The sequence below is a fragment of the Heliangelus exortis genome, chromosome 19 (genome assembly GCF_036169615.1).
Source record: "Heliangelus exortis chromosome 19, bHelExo1.hap1, whole genome shotgun sequence".
In the NCBI taxonomy this organism is placed as follows: Eukaryota; Metazoa; Chordata; class Aves; order Apodiformes; family Trochilidae; genus Heliangelus; species Heliangelus exortis.
Genome location: NC_092440.1, coordinates 9,220,731 through 9,240,806, shown reverse-complemented (window position 1 = coordinate 9,240,806; position 20,076 = coordinate 9,220,731). Strand labels below are relative to the sequence as shown.

At 38.7% G+C, this 20,076-nt stretch overlaps 1 protein-coding gene across 1 annotated transcript in view; it reads right to left on the bottom strand.

The window, feature by feature from the left end:
• TMEM132D (transmembrane protein 132D) overlaps positions 1–20,076 on the bottom strand; it is a 220,228-nt gene that overhangs the window by 76,752 nt on the left and 123,400 nt on the right. The window contains exon 4 of the mRNA XM_071763088.1: positions 16,568–16,751. Within this exon, the coding sequence (XP_071619189.1) occupies positions 16,568–16,751 (184 nt within the window). The remainder of the gene's footprint in view (positions 1–16,567; positions 16,752–20,076) is intronic.

The following is a 20,076-nucleotide window of genomic DNA, read 5'->3' as shown; positions in this document are numbered from 1 at the left end:
GTGATGGGGATTTTTCCAACAATATGAACAGTTTATGCAAGCAAGGTATGAAATGCTTACTTTGACTTTCTCCAAAAGGCAGAGACTTACTTGGAAAGCCAATCAGACAGCCACATAAAGCAACAACACAAAAGCTGCTCTTTGACCAAGAGACATCTCTCTTTTTTTACAATGAAACCAATTAACAGACAGTTTCCTTCTTTCACAGCCTTCAGAGATACAGTGACAAGTTAAAGTGCTCACATTAGCTGCAGCTGGACTAACACTTGCTTTTCACAGAAGTTTTTCTTAGGCTGACATTTGAAGTTACTTGTCAAATACTTCAAGTGAAACATGAAGCTACAGCCCAAACCAAAGCTGCTGGCCCAAAAACTTCCATGGTCTTGGGACAGCATCAACCTGTATTGGACCACTGTCCAGCTGTACCCTGAAATCACATCCAGCTTTTTCTATCTCCATCCAACAAAATGGTGACAGATTTCTGAGCTGCTTTTTGCTCTTAAATGTGAAAGAGGAGTGGGAGAACTCTTTTCAGCATCCACCAAGCTGTGTGGGGATTTGGAGGGGAGAGGGATGACCAGTGTTACCAGGAAAGGGTCAGAAAATGTTTACCATGTAGGAGAGCTGTGTACATGGCATTAGACAGAGTCTCTCATACTAAGAAGTCCACCATGGGATACAATTAAAATATTGCTATTGTAATCAGTGTTAAAATTGGTAAGATATCAAAGATTAGGAAAGTGCTGTATGGTTATTGGAAAAATGTAACATTAGATTGTGTTAAGTTCCTCTAAGCACTTATTGCAAACATTCTTCAGTGTTTCTTGGTATTCAGATTTTTGAAAACAAGAAATAAGTTAAATGTTAAATGCTTTCTTTGAGCTATTTGTCCAAACTTTGATTAAGCCACTTAAGGAAAAAAAAAAAAAAAAGGAGGGGAAAGTAAGTTAAGAGCCCAGTGGCAGATATTTCTAAATGCCATTTTGTTAATGCTTAATATTTCAGCTATCACATTCCCATTCTTTCTTTTCTTTGCTACCACTTTAAGTCCTTTCTGTGCATTAATTACCATTACTAAAGGAATTCTGTAAATATACATTTTCAGGTGCATGTAGTGACTGTTGAAAGGGAATGACTCTTCACCCTTTTCTTTATGAGGAACACTGCAAAACAGACATGTGAGACAAAGTGACTGAGAAGAGATTCACAGCTGGACACTGAAATGTGATGGAATTCAATCCAGAGGAAGGTCAGAGGAGCCACGCAGCAGAGGGCAGTGGGAAGACAGGTATAAAGTTAAAACCACTATTATGTTCAGCTTTTCAGAGCATCCAGATTCTCCTCTCCTGTTTTCACCATTTGTGAAATTTCTACTGAAGGAATTCAAACTGCTTAACAAATGTTATTTGTCTAAATCTTATACTGCTCCAGAAGAGAGAAACCCCTTGGGTATCCTTGTCCCACAGGTGAGGAAGTGAATATACACAGAAGGGTCAGGTTTAGAAATGTCTGCACTTTGATAGGTTTACTGACATGCTCTTAAGAAAGCCAGTCTCAGAGGACAAATTAAAACTTATTATTCATTTTAAGGATTAAATAATTATTTTAAGGATAAAATTGTTGTTACTTTCTCTAAGACTGTCCAACATAACAATTTTGAAGTACAGACCTGCCCAACACCCTTCAGCCAGACAGTGTGAAAAGTAGCAAGAGAATCCTAATGTAGCTCTACCAGCAGAAATCACAGCTCTGTTCTTAAAGCCAAACAGCTTTTTAACGACAAAGCTGCCTCCTCACCTGGGAGAGCAGCAGTATAAGCCTTTACTTTGTTCATCTACAAGCATCTATAGGCATAAACAAATAGCTTGGGTATCTACAGACATTTCACCATGATGTGCTACTGGTTTAGCAATAGTTAGACTTGTTAGACTTTTTTTGGGAAGATTCATATTTACCAACTGCTTCCAGGCACCAGCAGCAAGAATTCTTACAGTTAAGATCTGCTCAACAAAGTCCTTATTAGAAAAAGAACCAGAACAGTATTAGAAACACAGTGAAGTTCAAAGTGCCTCCACACTAGACACTCCAGAATGTCAAAAGAAATCTTGTAAATCCAAAAAAGAATATAAATAGAAAATGAGCATGTGGTCAGAGCACCACTACCTGCTGTACACAAGAGAGAGCAGGGTGGGCAATCTTGTTCTTGACAAGTACTGGATCAAAGCCAGCTCACAAAGGTTTGAAAAGGTCATTTCTTGGCCAGCCAGATGTTGCAGAGGTGGTAACTGCCCAGGTGTTAATCCAGTCAGTGCAGTAACCCAACATATTTGGTGGTTTGCTGGCAATACAAAAGCAAAAAGAAACCCTTTCTATTAGGTTGCACAATGCCCAGAGGGAATTTACTACAGTGCTGAAATCAGGTCAGCTCTCAAGGACTCTGGAAGAGTGTTGGTGTCTCTTTTATTGAGACTCTGCTTTATTCAGACAGGACAGGTAGAGCTGAAAGAACTCCAGATAAAATCCCTGTGCCCCTGATAAATAGCAAATGCAAGAAAAAGAAGTTCAGTTCTTCTCTTTTTCTAGAATTTCCCGTATTTCTCTGCAGATTTCTTTCTTCATTGATGTTTCTATGCAATTTTATCAAGAGAAACTGAAAAGCATAGCCTCTGACCTTAATATGTGAAGTTTTCTGGACTGAGTCCATTTTAGACATGTACAAGGCAATAAAATCTGTCTCCTCAATCTCCTAAAGAATTCTTGATGATGCTTCTTCCAATTTTGTTAAACTGGATTATTGGAATGCAGAGAAACAAGAAAAACAAATTTGTGCAAGGTTTCCAAATCTTTTCCAGTTATTAGCCCAGTTCTTTATCACCTACAAAAAAAATCTCAGTTTCTATAAAGCTCAGCCTCATTCTCAAGTGCTGGGATGCCAGAAATTGGCATCTCAGTCTGCACTGTGGAGCCACTGCTTTCTTCTGCCCCTGGTAGTTTGGCTGAGTTTATTCTGGAAGAAGAAACACTTCTTCCATCTGGAAACTCCTTCTCTTTTTGCATCTGATTGCACATTTAAATAGAAATGTCTCAAAACCAGGCTAACTTGGGAAGATCTTCCTCCTAAAATGAAAATTTCCATGTCAGACAATGAGAAAAACCTCAAGCTATTTTGCAGGACTCAGGTTTTTTTCTTTTTTTAATTTTCTCTCCATATAAACTAATTTCTCAGAATCCCAGTGATTCTGTTCTGTTCACTGGGTCTCAGAATTACAGTGGCCTAAACTCTTTCTGCAAGCCCCCTTTGAAAAACTGAACAGGCAGACGATCTGCATTACCTGAGCTTGCTCATATATTATTCTTAGCATACGCAACTGAATTCAGAGCCATGCTGCTATGGACACAATGCATAAATAATATACTTAGTCTCTGCCCCAGAAAATACACTATTTAAAATAAGGCTGTGGAGACACATGGAAAGGAAAACATCTTCAAACTCACAAAAAAGTCCATCTATAGTCTGGCTAAATACTACCAAAGCACTTTATCATTATGTTCCTCTTCCTGGCTTAATATGGAAAAGGTACATTAGAAAGGTAAGATAACTGGAACTGTACTTTTTCTATCTCCTAAAGACCCCCCTCTCATTCTATAGGAGCCAGGGAAACATAGACTGGGGCTGGGACAGACAGAAAGCTGAGAATTGCTTCAGAAAGCCAAGTTCAACATTTTTATGGATTTTACAACAAGAAATTAATAAATCATTTAACAGACTAGAGAACAAAACATACTCCTAAACTACAAAACTTTACAGTAACTTTTACAACATCTGCTCATTGGTCTCCAAAGTAGGAAAGCTTTGATTTGCTTGCATGCCAGCTGCAAAACAGATCCATTTTTTTCTGGTTTTGTTTCTGACAAAGTTAGATGTATAGTCTACATATTTTTACATATGTTCAACTTTTTTTCTTCTGTTTTAAATGTTGAAATGCTTTGTTTTTCTCCTCCTGCCTGAGCTCTTCACTTTTTTTAGTGGTTCTTATCACCAAATCAGCAAAGAGCTATATACATACATTACCCAGTACCCAATTATGACAAGAAAACTTAACTCCACTTTCTGACATGTTTTTGAGATCAAAGAGAAATACCTATGTGAAAACAACACACCTTGATTCCACTGAAACACAAGAGAATTATTTTTAAATTCAAAGGTAATTTGCCCCCCAAATACTCCAAGTAGAATTTGGAATTTCTAGTGTGACTTACAATGTGAAGACTTTTCACTGCAGTGTTCTACTGCCCCTTATGAAACTGCATAACTTTTCTATATATTTTAACAATTATTGGGTTTTACTGCTGTTTTGAACATTTGAAAGTTCTGCAATCTATTTACAATTATCAGGGCTGATTTTCATGCAAGGTAGAGAGCGGTTTAAATACTACAAATATTTGGAGCTAAGGGGTTCAGGAAATAGAAGTTTAGCATTGCAGAAAAAAGTCACTTTGAACTGTAACCACTGTATCTCTAGGGCTGTGACTCTGTTATTTTAAGATAGAAGTACTACTAAATTGTATGAAATGGAACCTCTTTTTTTATTATTATTTCACATTTACATTCCTTATTTGACTACGGTGTAATCTCTTTAAATGTCAAATATTTTTAAAGTAGCATTTCTCACATTTTGAGAAGTTTTGATATTTTGTTATTGGTTTGGTTTTTTTTTTTTTTTTTTTTTTTTTTTTTTTTTTTTTTTGTATTCTCTTCACAATTAGAAAGGGCATCAGTGAATGTTGCATTTTAGCTATACAGATTTCTTTTTTGCCCCCTCATCCCTTCTTTGAAGGTGACAATAAAAATGAAACAGACAACACTTTGTAGCACCTGGAAACTGCCCTCACACAGCCCATGGGTGAAACTTCTCCGTGGCACAGTGCCTTATATCAGAAAGAGCCCCAGGAGATGAGGTGTGTGTCTCAGACCTCCATCTGCTCTGCTTTAGCCCTTCCCATCTAAACAAAATTCTCTCTCTCTGAGCCCCTCTTTTGCTCTTACCTCTGCTATGGAGAAACCCCCCCCCAACAGCCAGTGTGAAAGAGAGGAGAAAGAGGAGGAGGAATGGGACCAGAGATCTCCTAGAACCTATGTTTTCATGTGAACACGTTTGGAAACATCCTGCACATAAATCTAGTTCGTCAAATCCATTTTGCACAGCCCCAAAGCAAAGCAAACCAAGCTAACAAAATCACTAAGGGGTCAGTTCCATGGCTCTGTACCCCTGTCCTGCTCTGGGACAAGACTGGCTGGAGCAGAGAGCTTTGCTGCTCTGTTCAGCTGTCCACATCCACTCATGACAAAGGTTTAAGCTTTCTCCATATTTTTTAGGCTGGTGCCAATTTTTTTTTCCTGCCTCCATTTTATTTTGAACACTCCTATGACTGTGCTGCTGTTCCTTTTATATGGGCCTGTGGTGAAGGCAAACTGAGGAACAGAGCGGGGCCCAGAATGACCCACTAAAAAAATCAAAAAGCCCAAAAAGAATGGTTATTTTTAGCCAGGTTCACTTCCTCAGCCCAGCTCCACAGATATTTGTACCAATCCAGCACAGAGTGGGGTGGAGGAGAAGAGTGAGTGTTGCTTGATTTAGCAGTGCTGCTGAAAAACATTGCCCTCAACTGATAGGAACCTGTCCTCATTTTCCTGCCTGCCTCCCATGGAACCAACAGATTTCAGGCCCAATGGATAATGGGTCCCTCACAAGGTGACACACAAAGCTGATGGTTCTTTCTTCTGAATCCTGGGCCAGTGTTTAATCCATTGTCCCTCATCCTCTTTCTGGCATCTTGCCTCTGAGGTCATCTTACATAGAAAAAGGAATTCTTAATACCACTGGCTGGCAATTGAAAGAAGGATGGAAAAGTCAGAGAATAATTCTCATAATTGCCTACTCTTCTCATTACTTGTAATCTAGAGGAAATCTAATTAATTCTACATGAAAAACAACTATTCTGTAGTGAAGTGTAATTCCTGATCTCTAGGGCTTCAGCTTACTCGTTGTCAAATTATCCAATTACACACTTGTTAAAATCCATTTTGGAGAGATTTTCATGGCTCATAAATAAATAATTTCAAAAGCTTTAATCCTTAAAAAAATAAAACCTAAAGAAGAAAAAAAGAAAAAAAAAAAAAAAAAAAAGGAACCCCCAGCCCCCAAACGATACCTCTAAATCACAAAACACATCTAAAAATTATGTAATTATTTCAAGAAGCAGAAAAGAGTGATAGCCACCTGCTTTGTTCAAGCAGCACCCACAGTGGTGATGGATCTATTCCAGTAGGGAGAAATTTGCTGCTTTTTTTTTTCAGTTATGTTTTATTCAAATCACTAATCTGAAGGGAACCAATTAATGCAACATCTCTTTCATTATTCCAAAAGGGAAAAATCTTTTCATAACCACATCAATTAAGAGGTGGGAAGCCAGCGTGGGCTGTAGCTCAAAACAAGGACAGTGAGATGCTGGAGTGAGGCCAGTGCAGGGCCACTGAGCTGGTGGGGGGCTGGAACAGAATGATGTATTCAGAGAGGCAGAGAGAGCTGGGCCCTTGCAGCCTTTAGAAGAGAAAGCAAATGAAAATCTTTCTTGCTTTCCACAGCTATCCAGTAGCAGGACACAAAAATGAAACCAGACTTTTCTCAAGTGGGAATGGCAATAGGATGATAGGTACAGGACACAACTTATAACATGGGAAATTCCATTTAGATATGTGGAAAAACAAATTATTGTTGTTGTCAAATACTGAAACAGTTGGCCCAGAGAGGCTGTGGGATGTTTCCCAGCTTTGGAGATGTTCAGTGCTCTGGTGGGCACAGCCCAGAGCAACTGAGTCTCTGAGCAGAACATCTGCAGCTCTCCAGCCCCCGTGAATCTGGGATTTTTTTCTCTTTAGAAAGATCTTCTGATTAAAAAGAGAGAACACACATTACACTTAGAAGAATAAGGATCTGAAGGAATGTTCTTAAATCAGTGTCAAATCAGTACTTGATTTGACCAAATTTGCCCCATCTGACCATAATATAAAGCTTTCTGTGATCTTTTGTATTTCAGTGAAAACAATTTAGCAGTTAACGACAATTTTAAAATATTTACTACTGTGCTGTAAAGCAGTGTTGCTTCAAAATCCTGTGAATGAAGCTTGACATGAAACAAAAGAGGAACAGAAGGCAGCAATTTATTTTCTGTAACCTAATATGACTGTATTTCAATAGAAGTAACCAACCACCATCCCTGTTTCTTTTTTTTAAATAAACCCCCTTGAAATTTTTTTAATATTTATTGAGCCCAATTAACATAAAAATATAAAAGAATTGGAAAAGTCATCCCAACTTTTTGGTGCAGTGATTTCAGTGATTACTTGTCATTCTGGGCACATGGTAACTATATATCCAAGGCCTTCCCTACTGAAAATGAGGTCCCTTTCAAGCTGGCTGAAAGTGGGGTGCACAAAAATCATCACATTATCAACTACTTATGAGACCTTCACTCCAAGAACTTGATTCATCACCAAATTATTTCTGTTTAAAATTCATAGTATTTTTAATACCAAAGACTTTGCACCAGTTGGGAAATGGGGCCAAGACTTCTAAGTCTTGTGTCTATTGAAGCAGGGAGAAATTCTTGGTGAAATTTGCTCTTAGTTCAGACCTGTTATTGTGTTTCTGGTCCTTCTACATCTCATAGCACCATGCAGCTCCAGAGCAACTCAATCAGACTGTCAGGGCTGAAGGACTGGACCTGCTTCCACTCAGCTCAACTGCACACGTCTAATCAAGAAAAACATAGGTAATGCACACTTAAGAAAGAACAACAGCTGTTATGCAAAGCCATTTTTCTTAGGCTTTAATTTTTAAGAAAAATATCCTTGTGTTTGTTCCTGCTTCTCTAGGGAACCCAATTTTCAATGTTCCACATCAAATTGTGTGCCTGTCAGCAGCTTTGCCAGCAGCCAGTCCAAGCCCTCATTACTCATTCCCCACAGAGACAAAAACTGGGTGACTGTTGCTTTCTATTATTACAGGTGATTACAGTATTAGTCAGCTAGCAACTGCAGCTCCAGATACAAAAACAAGATTTCTAACCTTTTACCTTAAGCAACAACAACATCATCAAGATCTTTTCTCATGAGCCTGTGGTAACCTTTGACAGGAAAAGAATTGGATTTAACTGGAAGATCTGCTTGATGGTTTTCACTGCTTGGGAATATAAGCAGCAAACTGTCTGCATTGATGTTGCAGTGAGCACAGATACTGTTTCATGGCACGCTCGACAGGTCAACAAAATCTCTAATTGTAGAGGGAAAGAGCTATTGCTTGTTATTTCAAATGCTAAGAACCCCAAGGTGATCATTAATTCTGGAAGGAAAAATCCAAAGACTATGGCATTTGTTGGATTCTGGAGATAAGGCATCTTTGATTGTCAAGTGCTTGTATTATTTTCACATTTATTCTCTGTATACAAACCAAAATGCTATGCACTGGTGACTCACAGCTGTCAGCTTGTTGGGAGCCAGACAACAGAAGCCTGCCAGAGGAAGGCCAATATTTAACATAACGGTAATAATAACAGTAAAATGAAGACCAAACCAAGCCATTTTTAACAGGCAGTTCTAACTGGAATACAAACTCTATGTATTAGTCTCCTTACAATGGAGTAAACTCAGTGATGTGGGAATCACAGGACTGTAACACCCTGCTGGACCACTCAGCTGCCTGGCCCATCAGTTGGGCACAGGTAGGTGCCAATATCATGTGCTCTGAAAAAGCAGAAATAATTGACATCTCTGTATGGAAAAAACATCTTGTAGCTTCAGATACCTGTGATTCAATTAGGTTTTGAAGCATAACAGATTGTTACATGTTTACTGGATGAAAAATATTCTTCCATTAGCTGTACAGGCTTGTTACAGTTATTAGGATATGAAGTGAAAACTGAAAATGAATAAAGACTGATAGAGCTTTAGAATACAAAGTCCTTTTGGTTGATGTTGTCTGAACCAGAAACAACTGATCTAACGAGCAGACTTTTGGATCCAGGCAAAGCTGTGAGACCAACAATTAGTAAGACATCCTGTTCCTCTGAACTGATACAGCAATATTCCAAAATTAGACTGATACAATATTCCAAAATTAGCCTAAGGACAGATTTTTTTATTGCTGTCAGTAGTGACACCGGAACAAGATGAAACAGACTACTACTAAAACTTTATAATATAATCAGTTTGAGAGGTGTTTTCAATACAAAAGTTTGAAATATTAAGTAAGTACAGATAAAACGAAGGATTTAGGAGAAAGAAAGGGAATTAAATGCATTACCATGAAGTGTAAGGTTTATTCATGGAGACTGACAGGAAGAATTTCAGCCATCAGGTAAGAAGTTTCCAGGGCATAAACAGAAACCAATGGCAAAGAACATTATCTGTTATCTCCTGTACTCATCTTGGATATTTACGTAGAAGAAAGATGAATTAAAATAAGAACTGGTAGTTGACAACAGTTGTTTCTAGGGGAATGGAAAGTCTGGTTTACAACATGAAATTGTAAGACTTTGACCTACCAAATTTTAGGAAGCAATAGGATATACTTCTGAAAAGAAAATGGTTTCTTGCAATATTAAAATAATCCAAAGCTTTCTTTATTTCCCTGGAGTAGATTTTATTGTGATTCACTAATCATTTTGATTTAAAAGGGTCCTCTTCAGAAATGGGTACCTTTTTTATTAAATATTTGAAAACTTGCCGAATATTGTAATTGCATTTAAAAGCTATGAATTAGTAACGTAAAAGCTTTTAACTACTATCTAGACATCTTTTCCTTTTTCATAAATCTGACTGTCAGTGGAAGTGCTTAGAAACATTCATCCTTAAAGCTGATTAGAGCAGCTGATTCTGGCTGATGTGATCCCAGGCCAGTCACAGCCAAAAGCAGATCCTCTCTGTAATCAATTTGTTCATCTCCATCATGCACATGGATGGATATTCAGATTCCTGCTCTCCCACAAAAAGCATTAATTTAGTCTGAAAGATCTCTAATTGTCACCTTAAGATGGCAGATAGTAGAGAGGAGGCTGTAACAGCCTCCAACATGCTATCCCACTGCCCCAGCATGGGTCTCCCTTGTTATCCTGAGCAGTTCCTGATGGAAAACAGCAGCCCCCTGCCAGCATGAGGAGTGGCAAAGCTGAAGCAGAAGAGGCAGCCTGAGGATGAGGCAGGGACATTCTCAGAGCCAGGTGAGGACAATAAACTCTAAAAAGAACTTGCACACTTAGGTGTGTGCTCCAGGGACCATAATCCACCTGTAACCTGCTGGCAAGAAGAGCCAAGCTGAAACCTTGGTCTGGGAAAAGAGTCTGGTTCACTTCAGGAGGAACCTCAGGGTACTCCCCATCCCTCTTCTATAAGAAGGGACCAGTATATTCTTCATGTTTTTAACATTAGTTTTCTGTGTTCTTCAGGGTGAGGCTGTAATTAAATACATGCTTGCACAGCAGCACTGAGCACTCTGGTTGTTACTTCTGAGCTACACATCCAGTCTCTGACAGAACATAAACAGCACTAGTTAAAATTAAGTGTTTCCAATATGTATTTTAATACCCTAAGGATTTTTAAAATCCAGTAGTGACTGGTAACTGCCATGAGTAGTGACATGGTAACTGCTGCTGTAATTATTAGAATTTATTTTTAAATGGAAATGCTTTCTACATAATAGATAGGCTCTTTGCTGTAGCAATTGATTTTATTTATTTATTTGGTCTATTTAGCCAGCTTTTTATGCTGCTCGTTAGTAGAACAGTTTATTTCCTGTCATCTTTTAAGTTAAACTTTTATAAAGAACATCAAGAGCAAGCTGAAACAATTAATTGCTTAAAGGGTATAATGGTAAACTGGTGTTCAGGTTTTGGGTAAATTTATTTAATAGAATTGCCATAAATATAACTTCTCACATTCCAAAATGCCTCAAAGGGGCCTGAGGAAAAGAACAGGTTCACCTGCAATGGCAGAATGGGTTTACAATCAATGTTTCTTTGATAACTGTTAGGACACACCAAAACACTGTGACAAAATAACATCTTAAATACCAAGTGTGTTACACGCCATGCCTTATGAGTTGTTACTGTTCAACAACCCCCCCCCCCATATTTACTCTTCACAGCTAGTTAATTAACTTGGCCTTGTAAAATAAATATTCCACTCTTGTTTACAGAACAGCAGCTGTAGTGACACAAGCATTGCGAAAAATGTTTGTGCTGGTTTTTGCTCCAATGCCACCAGGGACCCTTTCCTGCAGGTTACTGACCCTATGTGTCACCTGAGGTGAAGGATAATGTCATCTTTCCTCCTAACAGTTCACTCAAGTTTGGTTAAACAACCTTCATTTGCAGCTTAAAAATAGGTCAGCTGACTCTGCCCCAGAGCAGCTTCCCCTGCCAGAACAGAGCTGAGCAGGGACAGCTCATCATGCTGGGACTCCTTGGTGGGGTCACAATAGGAATAAATCCTTTGCCTTCACTAAAACCTGCTTGTTGCAAAGTAATGAGCTGGACTTTGGTCACTGACTCTGTTTAAGCCTCTTATAAATGAGGAATCTCTTCTCAGAATTTTTTTTTTTTCTACATTTGATTTAAATCTTTCTCTGCCTCACATCTCACTTGACTGTTTTGGAGGCTGATGTTGTACTCCTTGAGGATAATAAATAATGGGTCAAAACCAGAGACTAAATGGGAGCTCAGCTGTTGATACAAGTCTGTAATTCACTGTTCACCATCTACATTTGCCTGTTAAAATATGGCTGGGATTGTCTTTGGAGTTTTTGCCTCTGCCAAGCAGACAGCAACCTCCCCACTGTCCCATTTATCAAGTTTCAAATCCCATCTCTGTCCATTTCAGCTCTCTAACAATAAGGTTTAATCTTTAAGTTGATACTGACTAAATTATAAGCATTCCTAAAGGCTGTTCCAGTGTATTCTGTAAGAAGGCAAGACAAGCACTCCATGGACATAAAATGTAACCAAACCCTGCACCAGAATTGAACTTGAGAAAGACTGAAGGGTCCCTGTTCACCAGGTAAGGTGGGAACTGATCCTGCCCCAGTGCCAGGGAAGCTGCCCTGCCTGCCAGCAAGGCTGAGATACTTTGGGCAGCAACCAAGCTGAATTATTGATTCCAAAATAGTAATATCATGATTAGCATGAGGTAATACAGGGCTACTCAGCCACTGTTACCATGACTGCAGTACTCAAAGATTCTTGCTCTGGAAGACAAAATTATTCTGCTCTTTCCCAGTTGCACAGATGACACAAGGGAGGCTGCTGTGCCTGGCATCAGTTAATCTGTAAAAGGCTGGGCAGTGTCTCAAGAATGCAATCCAGACTCAGATTTTGTATGTTGGAGTGTTCACCATCCACCTACCTGGCTTCTTCACCAGCTTTGTATGTCCTGAAACTACCACCTGAAACATCCATAGCTTTAAACTTAATAATGCTTTGATCCAGGACAGCTCCATTTAAGTGAGCCATGCTGACTATAATATTAAGTTGCTGATATATTGATCTAAAACATGTATGAGACAATGCATCAAAAATTGAAGCCAGGAACCTACAACATTTTCAAGAAATTTCTGAAGGGACATTGAATACGCTGCATATATTTTTCTGTATCTAGGAGAAAGTAAATTTAACAATATATCTTGTAGTCAAAGGACTATTCTGATAGGGGATTTATCAACCCTGGGACCAACAGCTTCCCTATGCAATTTATGAAGCAGGTGTTCTGCTCTCATTCCTTATCAGATTATTAAATAAAGGAAGGGCACAGATAGAAATCATTTAGGGCATGTATACAGGTAATGCATGTGATTTATAGATTCAGAGATGGTTCAGTTAAGAAGCAGCCCAGGTATTCTATTATTCACTATTTTTATTATTATTTACAGAACAGATTTCAATTTATCCATTTACCAGCACGCTGTATCTGCCCTCTGACTTTCTCAGTAGGAATTATCTTGTATGTACACAGATGGCTACAGTGCTTGTCTGTCTTTCATCCTTACCTAATCATTAAGGTTCAACAAAAAGGTGAACACCATAATTATGAAACAACTGACAGAATGTTTAAAGAACAACAATAATCAATAGCAGCAAACGTACAATTTGAGAGATTAAACCTGTGCCATTCATCAGTTAAGAAAAGGACAGGGAAATAAAATAGGGAAGAAACACCAGGAAAAAGTCAGATAGGAATTGGAAAGTGATTCTTTAGGATGCTAATAAAAAATATTGTCATGTTCAGAAGATTCAGGCATTTTATTCTCCCTGGTTGTCACACTACATTGCAGGTCCTCAACTCAGAAAAAACTCAGCATTTTAGCATGTTCAGGACACTTAATGAACAAATGGACCATATGCCTTTTTAATATTATATTTCAAAGGTCTCAGGTGGTGCTAGGGTTCCTGTCTCAAAGGATAACCTATTATAGGTGAATGTTAAGAGTATTACATGTAAAGAGAACTAATAGCTCACAACCAAAAACAACACAGAAGATTTGTCCTTGTGATTACTTTTTTTTTCAGCATGCCAAATTTTCAATAATTACCATGGAATAAACCACTGGCATTCCTTGTCCAGATTTCTGCATCCAGAATAAAACACCCTGTATAATTCCTCTAGCAATCAATATGTTCTTAAGACCCCCCCCTTCACCAGTTCCCTGGCCACACACTACCTGCAGACACAGACCTCGCAGTGAGAAAGCTGGCAGGGAAATAGGGAGAGCTGGATTATAGCCCAGGCAAGAAATGCACTGATTACGGTTGAAACCATGCTGATGATGAACATTTGACCATACAAATCACTGCCTCTTCCATGGGGTTTAGTGGGTGGTTTAGTTTCTGACAAGAAGGCAAGACTTTGCTGTCTGGCTCTAAGAGCCACTGCAAAGCAATTGTGTTAAAAGGCCAATAATATTTTATAACCCTGGATAAACATCTTTGCCTGCATTTCATCAGGCTTAAGGGAAAGGATCATGCATTGCAAATATCCCAACAGGTGCTCACAGGTTCTCACAATGTTCTGAAATTAAATGTCTTCTCCCATGCTATTCCCATTCTAGTAACAAGGGCTGGCTGAAATCCCACACACAGTTTCCCAACTCTTCTGTTACACTTTAAAATTAGAAATGTTATTATGAAAGTATCAGAAACATCAGCCTTTATGGTACCCACACTTCCATAAAATACACGCTACAGCTTTTCTCATCAATATCCTTGAGTGCTCTACTGTGACTTGTGTTGTCTAGGGCCCTGCAGGGGTCTGAAAAGCTGGAATGCTAATATGCCATAGGGAAAAAAAAGAAGAAAAGGTAAGGTAAGTGCAGCAAGTCAGCAAGTGTTCTAAGAACTTCAGCAGAAGGTAGCCATTTACAGTGTGTCCAGACAGATACAGACATTTTGGTCTTCCCACTGCAAATCCATAAAAGCTAGGAAAGAAGACTATAAAGACCAAAGATGGTACAGAGAGATATATGCTAGTCTCTTAAAAACCAAAATATCTGTCTAAAGTTAAAACAGTAGAATTGTTGTTTTGAAAAAATTAACCCATAATTGAAATATTCAACAGCATTTCTGTCCAACGCTTCCTAAATTGTTCTACTAAAAAGCCCAGCAAAACTAACCCAAATTCACCCCAGTCTCCAGAAACAGAGGAATAATGTAACACTTTTTTTTCCACTGTAGTTGTTCTGGATGGAAATGTTAAATTTATTTTTTTAAACATATATTAAATATGTAAATTACAAATTGGCTTTGCTGAGATCACTGGAAAATATGAAGTGTGAAATTAATCTAAGTTACATATCTTGAAAAGTCTGCACTTGAATTATCATTTCCCAAGTGAAGTACTACCAAGATTTGGAGATTTGTGCTACCCCAGAGTTTCCTCCCTGATGCTCCAGTTAATTCAAAGGTTAAAACTATTCCCAATCTGTCAGCAGTCAGGGGAGCACTTCCATTTATCTCTGCTTTCACTCTTATTCATTATCCCAACAACTGTTGCCATGCAAAATGCCACCTTCTGATAACTTCATGGACTTCATGTGACCTTTGAGTGGAGAATTTCATACTTCTGGAAAATGATCATTTTTTCCATCTTCTAGTGGAAATGAAGAGAAGGATTTGTAGCAACTGCCAGGAGAATCTTTGTTCTTATGAATACTTTTTGCCACTGTATCACTTGATACTACAGCAATCATGGATCAACGGTGTCTAAGAGGAGAATGAGCATTTTCTGCAATCATTGGAACCATTAAGAGATAAATCTTTCATCTTCTCATTAAGGGATGGGATGAATAAACTCCCTTACAACTCACATAAATCAATCAGCCTTAACCCTCAGTACTCCCGAACTTGTGTCCCTGAACACTCTGGTCCCATATGCAGACCTGAAATCCTCTTCTTTTATCAGCAAAGCAGCAGAGATCACCCACTGCTCAACAGCAGAGACAAGCTCATGAAAACAGTCATGAAAAACAAAAGTATTAGATATACAACTCTGATTTGTTAGATGGCCATAATTCCAGATGGAGAGAGCCATTTCAACTGACGTAACACAACTTGGTAATGAAAGTATGAGCCATTACAAATAAGGTAACTATTTTTAGTGAGATTAAAAAAAAAAACAAAACACAAGACCTGAGTAGTTCTAAAGTTGGCAAATAGCAATAATAGCCATTAGCAGTTCTGGTAGTCTGGAAGTGCAGAGTAAATTCAGCCTCAACAATGGCATAAACTGGCTGTCACTGGGCAAACATCCACCTTGCATTTTTAAATGCTCTGATTTTTGGTTTTCTTTCAATGATAAGCAATAATGTGTCATAAAATACTGTGTTTTTTCTAATAGATTGTCTAAAAAGATAATGGGGCCCAGCCATAAAAGTATACTTCAGTCCTAGCACTGAATAAATGTGAAAGAAAGAGAGAAGAAGAAACACAAAGAATTGCTGTTCGCATTTAGATTGTGGGAAACTAACAGTTTTCTACATAAGGTGCTTTTCAGTCCCTGTAGATTGCACTGTGATGGGATGGAACCCATGGGAATGCATTTATGTAGAACAGATAGTTATGCAGTGGGGTTTTTTGTGTTCCCCAAGTAATGAAAAGTTACTCAAAAGTCATGCCCTACATTTCATTCCTCTTTTCACTCTTAAAAGCATATGGAGTCAGAACTGAAAACAGAAAAATGGTGGTCTGGATAAAATGGAATTCCTTAAACACTAGAACAGTAGAGTAGTTGGGATTGAAGGTACCAGTTCATGCAGCAAGAGTGAGTTCTGAGTACTGGAAATGCCACAAACTCAGCTTCTGCTTCCAGAAGTCAGGATACTGGTGAGAGAGAGCATGACTGAGCCTTCTAGGCTGCTGAAACTTGCTACCCCTACATTCCTTTCAGCAAAATATTTGCATCTGTCAGACACTTGAACTGTAAAAGCAATATTTAAAACTGGCAAAATGCCAGATAGTTTCTTACCATAGCCAAAGGGAGAACTCCCACCAGGTCTTTCTGGTTTACGTAGATCTTGGAGATTCCTAAATCAGATGTTGTATCTCCAGGATATTCTACCTGCCATGTGATGATCTGGGTCCCAGGTAAGTCAGTCAGATCTTCAATTTCAAAATCAATCTGCATGATTTCTGAGGAAAGGCCATCAGCACTGCAAGAAAGAAAAAGAAAGGTTCTTTTCACATGACTGATAAGCCAGCAATATAATTGCTTCTATATTAATGAAACATTGGATTAGTTTCTTCCAAATAAAGGATTTGGTGCCATGGTGGATTTAATAAAGAATTAATCATTTGCACTTGTCCTAAGATTTCAGGGTATTTCCCACACATGCAAGAGGCTTTGTAACACTCAGTGACATGAATTACTAAGCACTGCTGCATTTTACAGGTGGAGAAACTAAAACAAATTAAGGCAAAGGTAAAACTAAAACTAAAGCCTAAAAACCCTGACTCTGAGGCTCTCCCCTAATAAACACATTGCATTTCCTTCCTGTTATAGCCATACACCAGCAAATCTAAAGGGTATCAGTCCTCGAAATGGGAAACCCCTGCATTATAAGTATTTTCTGGTTTTTAAAAAGAGAGGCTTGGGAGAGAGGTCAAAGCTCATGTGGCCCCTCAACCAAGGCAACAGAGAACAGAGTATTGCAAAACATGGAATTAATTTTTGGCTGTACTGCTTCCTTTCTGTGAATGTCAGTCTGAAGCTCCTTTTTGTCCTTTGCTAAAGTAGGAATTATAGATAATTTACTTTAGAAGAGAGCTCCAAAACTGGATTATTTAAAATTGGCAAATCCCACCAGGACCCTTGAGTGAAGAACACTAGAAAAGAACAAAGTTACAAGATGTGATTCTCTAGGATACTGCAGCACCACTGGATGTTACTGATACCTTACCAGTGCTACCTTGTCTCTACATACTGTCCTTCCTAACTTTACACACTGCTTGTAAGTGAATAAAAAAGCAGAAATGTAGAGGGAATATTAGAAAGGGGCTCATTGGTGCAATTCCTGCAAAGCTTGTTATAAAATCAGCTGCTGTTCAGAAAGCAATGCAGTGATGTTTCTATTGTGTATCTTGGCAAGGTGAGTTTCATAGTCCAGTGGCATTTATAGAGACAAGGAAACATTCAATTTACTCTATAGTTGTTGAGGAATGCAGAATTTTGTAGCAGTGCAGAAATGCAGGGGACACTGAGAATGACAATGCTTTTATTTCTGAGACACTGAGAGCTCAAAAGATCTTTATTTTTTGTGTGCAGGGCAAATGAAAGAACAGTTTCTTTCACTGGGATGATACTCAAGGAGAGAAAGAATGGCACGGCACTAAAGTGGCAAGACACTTCTCTTGGAGAGGGAAGACAGAAGAAAGAGGAAACATTTCAGCAGCTCGTTAGAGAATCCTAGAAACATCCAAACCTCAGTAGGCTTTCCCAGCTTATGCAGAAAATGAGTTAAAATTAGGCAGATTTTTTATGAAGACCAATTATGACAACAACCCCAGCTTGGGATTCTTCCTGAAATACCCAGAGATTTTTATCAGGCTGGCTAAATCTGATACTTTATTCAAAGTTACTGCTTGAAGAGTTTAATCTTATCCTCTGTAAATTTTGGATTTTGAAGGGTCTACTGAGTTCTTGCTATCTTGGATGGTATTTAAAAGGATGGTATTTTCATTTTGTGTTTTCAAAATGAAACACATTGTGTTCAATTCCTCACTTCTACATGTCAGGAAAAAATAAACTAGAGCTGAATGCATCCTTATATCATGCTGACCTGGGTAGGATCAGCCTGTAAATCCTGGGCAGTGATCCCCTTTTGTACAGTATGTTCCATCTCAGTTTCTGAATTTAGATAAATAATTGAATCTTCACACCATGAACCCCAGCTCTGGGTGCTGTTCATTCTCACTGCATTGATGTCTGCTCCTATCAGTCTCTGGCTTTGCAGAATTGGTGCTGTCACCAGAAATGTGTCCCATGACAGCAGACAGGGACTACTGCAGAGGAGGGGACTGCAGGGCAGAATACTATGGAGAAACCAAATGATTGTCTGTCAGCTGAATCTTTTCCAGGTATGTTGGGGAATAAGAAAACTCAAATTAATGGAAGAATTTTCTTTTAATTTCTCCTCTAAAGCAGGTATTTTAGTGATGCGTTTATTGTAGAAAAACCCCCACCCCAACAAAAAACAACCACAAAACCCCCACACTTTATTAACAAATGCAATTTTGATAGGAATGTTTTGAACTAGTTCCTCTTAGAAATACTAAACAACTTCAAATTACAAGATTACAAAGCACCTCAAAAATCAATAAGAATCTCATTACTGTTACAAAAGATATATTAAGGGGGAAAAAAAAAAAACAACCCAAAAAAACCCCAAAAAGCCAAACTTAAAATATTGCATTGTCTATGATTAGACCCAGGCTGTCAGCACCAGGTCAGATGCTCATTACTTTACTCACCGCTTACTACGCTGATCTTACCATGTTCAAGTCCCATGGATTTTTGTCTCCAGTTTACAGCTTTTCTAAACAGTATTCAGCAACTGAAAACTTCAATTCATTACTGGAATGCCAGAGCAAAAATATTTGTGTCTTGCCTTTTAAAGTCCAGGCTGCTTGGTACAATAGGAATATTTCCTCTGGGTAGTAAGCCACTACCTACTTGAAATGATGCAACTGCCTAATTCTCCTCAAGGTAGACAACCACTTTATGGTCACTATAATGCAGCAGCTTGTTGACAACTTATCTTTGCTAATGCTAAAACCATTATCGCTATCACAATTAGGAAGTTTGGAATGGATAAACCCAAAAGTTCACAAGAGCAATCTGAGCCGAGTTGAAGAGTGGTCAAAGAGAACCAGTTCCTGATGCTAATTTAAAGTCAAATCCTTCACCTGAGGTTTTGCTGTTTACAGTTGAGGGTAAAGCTGTAATGGAGTTCACTGTGGTGCCAATAAACTCTTCTTGTGAAGAGAGCCCTGTGGAGCCATGTGCCAGGCAGACACATTTTTAAAGGCCCTCAGCCCAACCTGAAGAGGAAGAAGACAGAATAAAAAGAAAACTTAACTGGAATATTGTAGTCTGGTCATTCCTCCTGTCAGCCAGGATAGCACAGGAACATTTGTACTGTATTTATTGATCTGCCTTTTCTGTCTAACAAGAGATCAAGCAGCTCTGACAAATAAGGAACAATGGGAAACTCTGTCCTGTCTCTAGGGGAATATTTCCTATCTCCACAGACCCATTCTGAACCTGCTTCTTCCAACACATCCCTGATCAAGGAAAAAAAAATTTCAAATCTCTCCTGACCTTTTGGCCTGAGAGTCCTTTTTAATCTGAGAGGTTGGTGTCAAGGCCCTGGGGTAGTTGGTGACACCTGTGCCCTTGTGTCAGATTCCTTTAGAGAAAGCAGCAGTCACTGCTCCAGGTCTCCAGGGATGGCAAACCCTGCCAGAGCCAGTTTTACA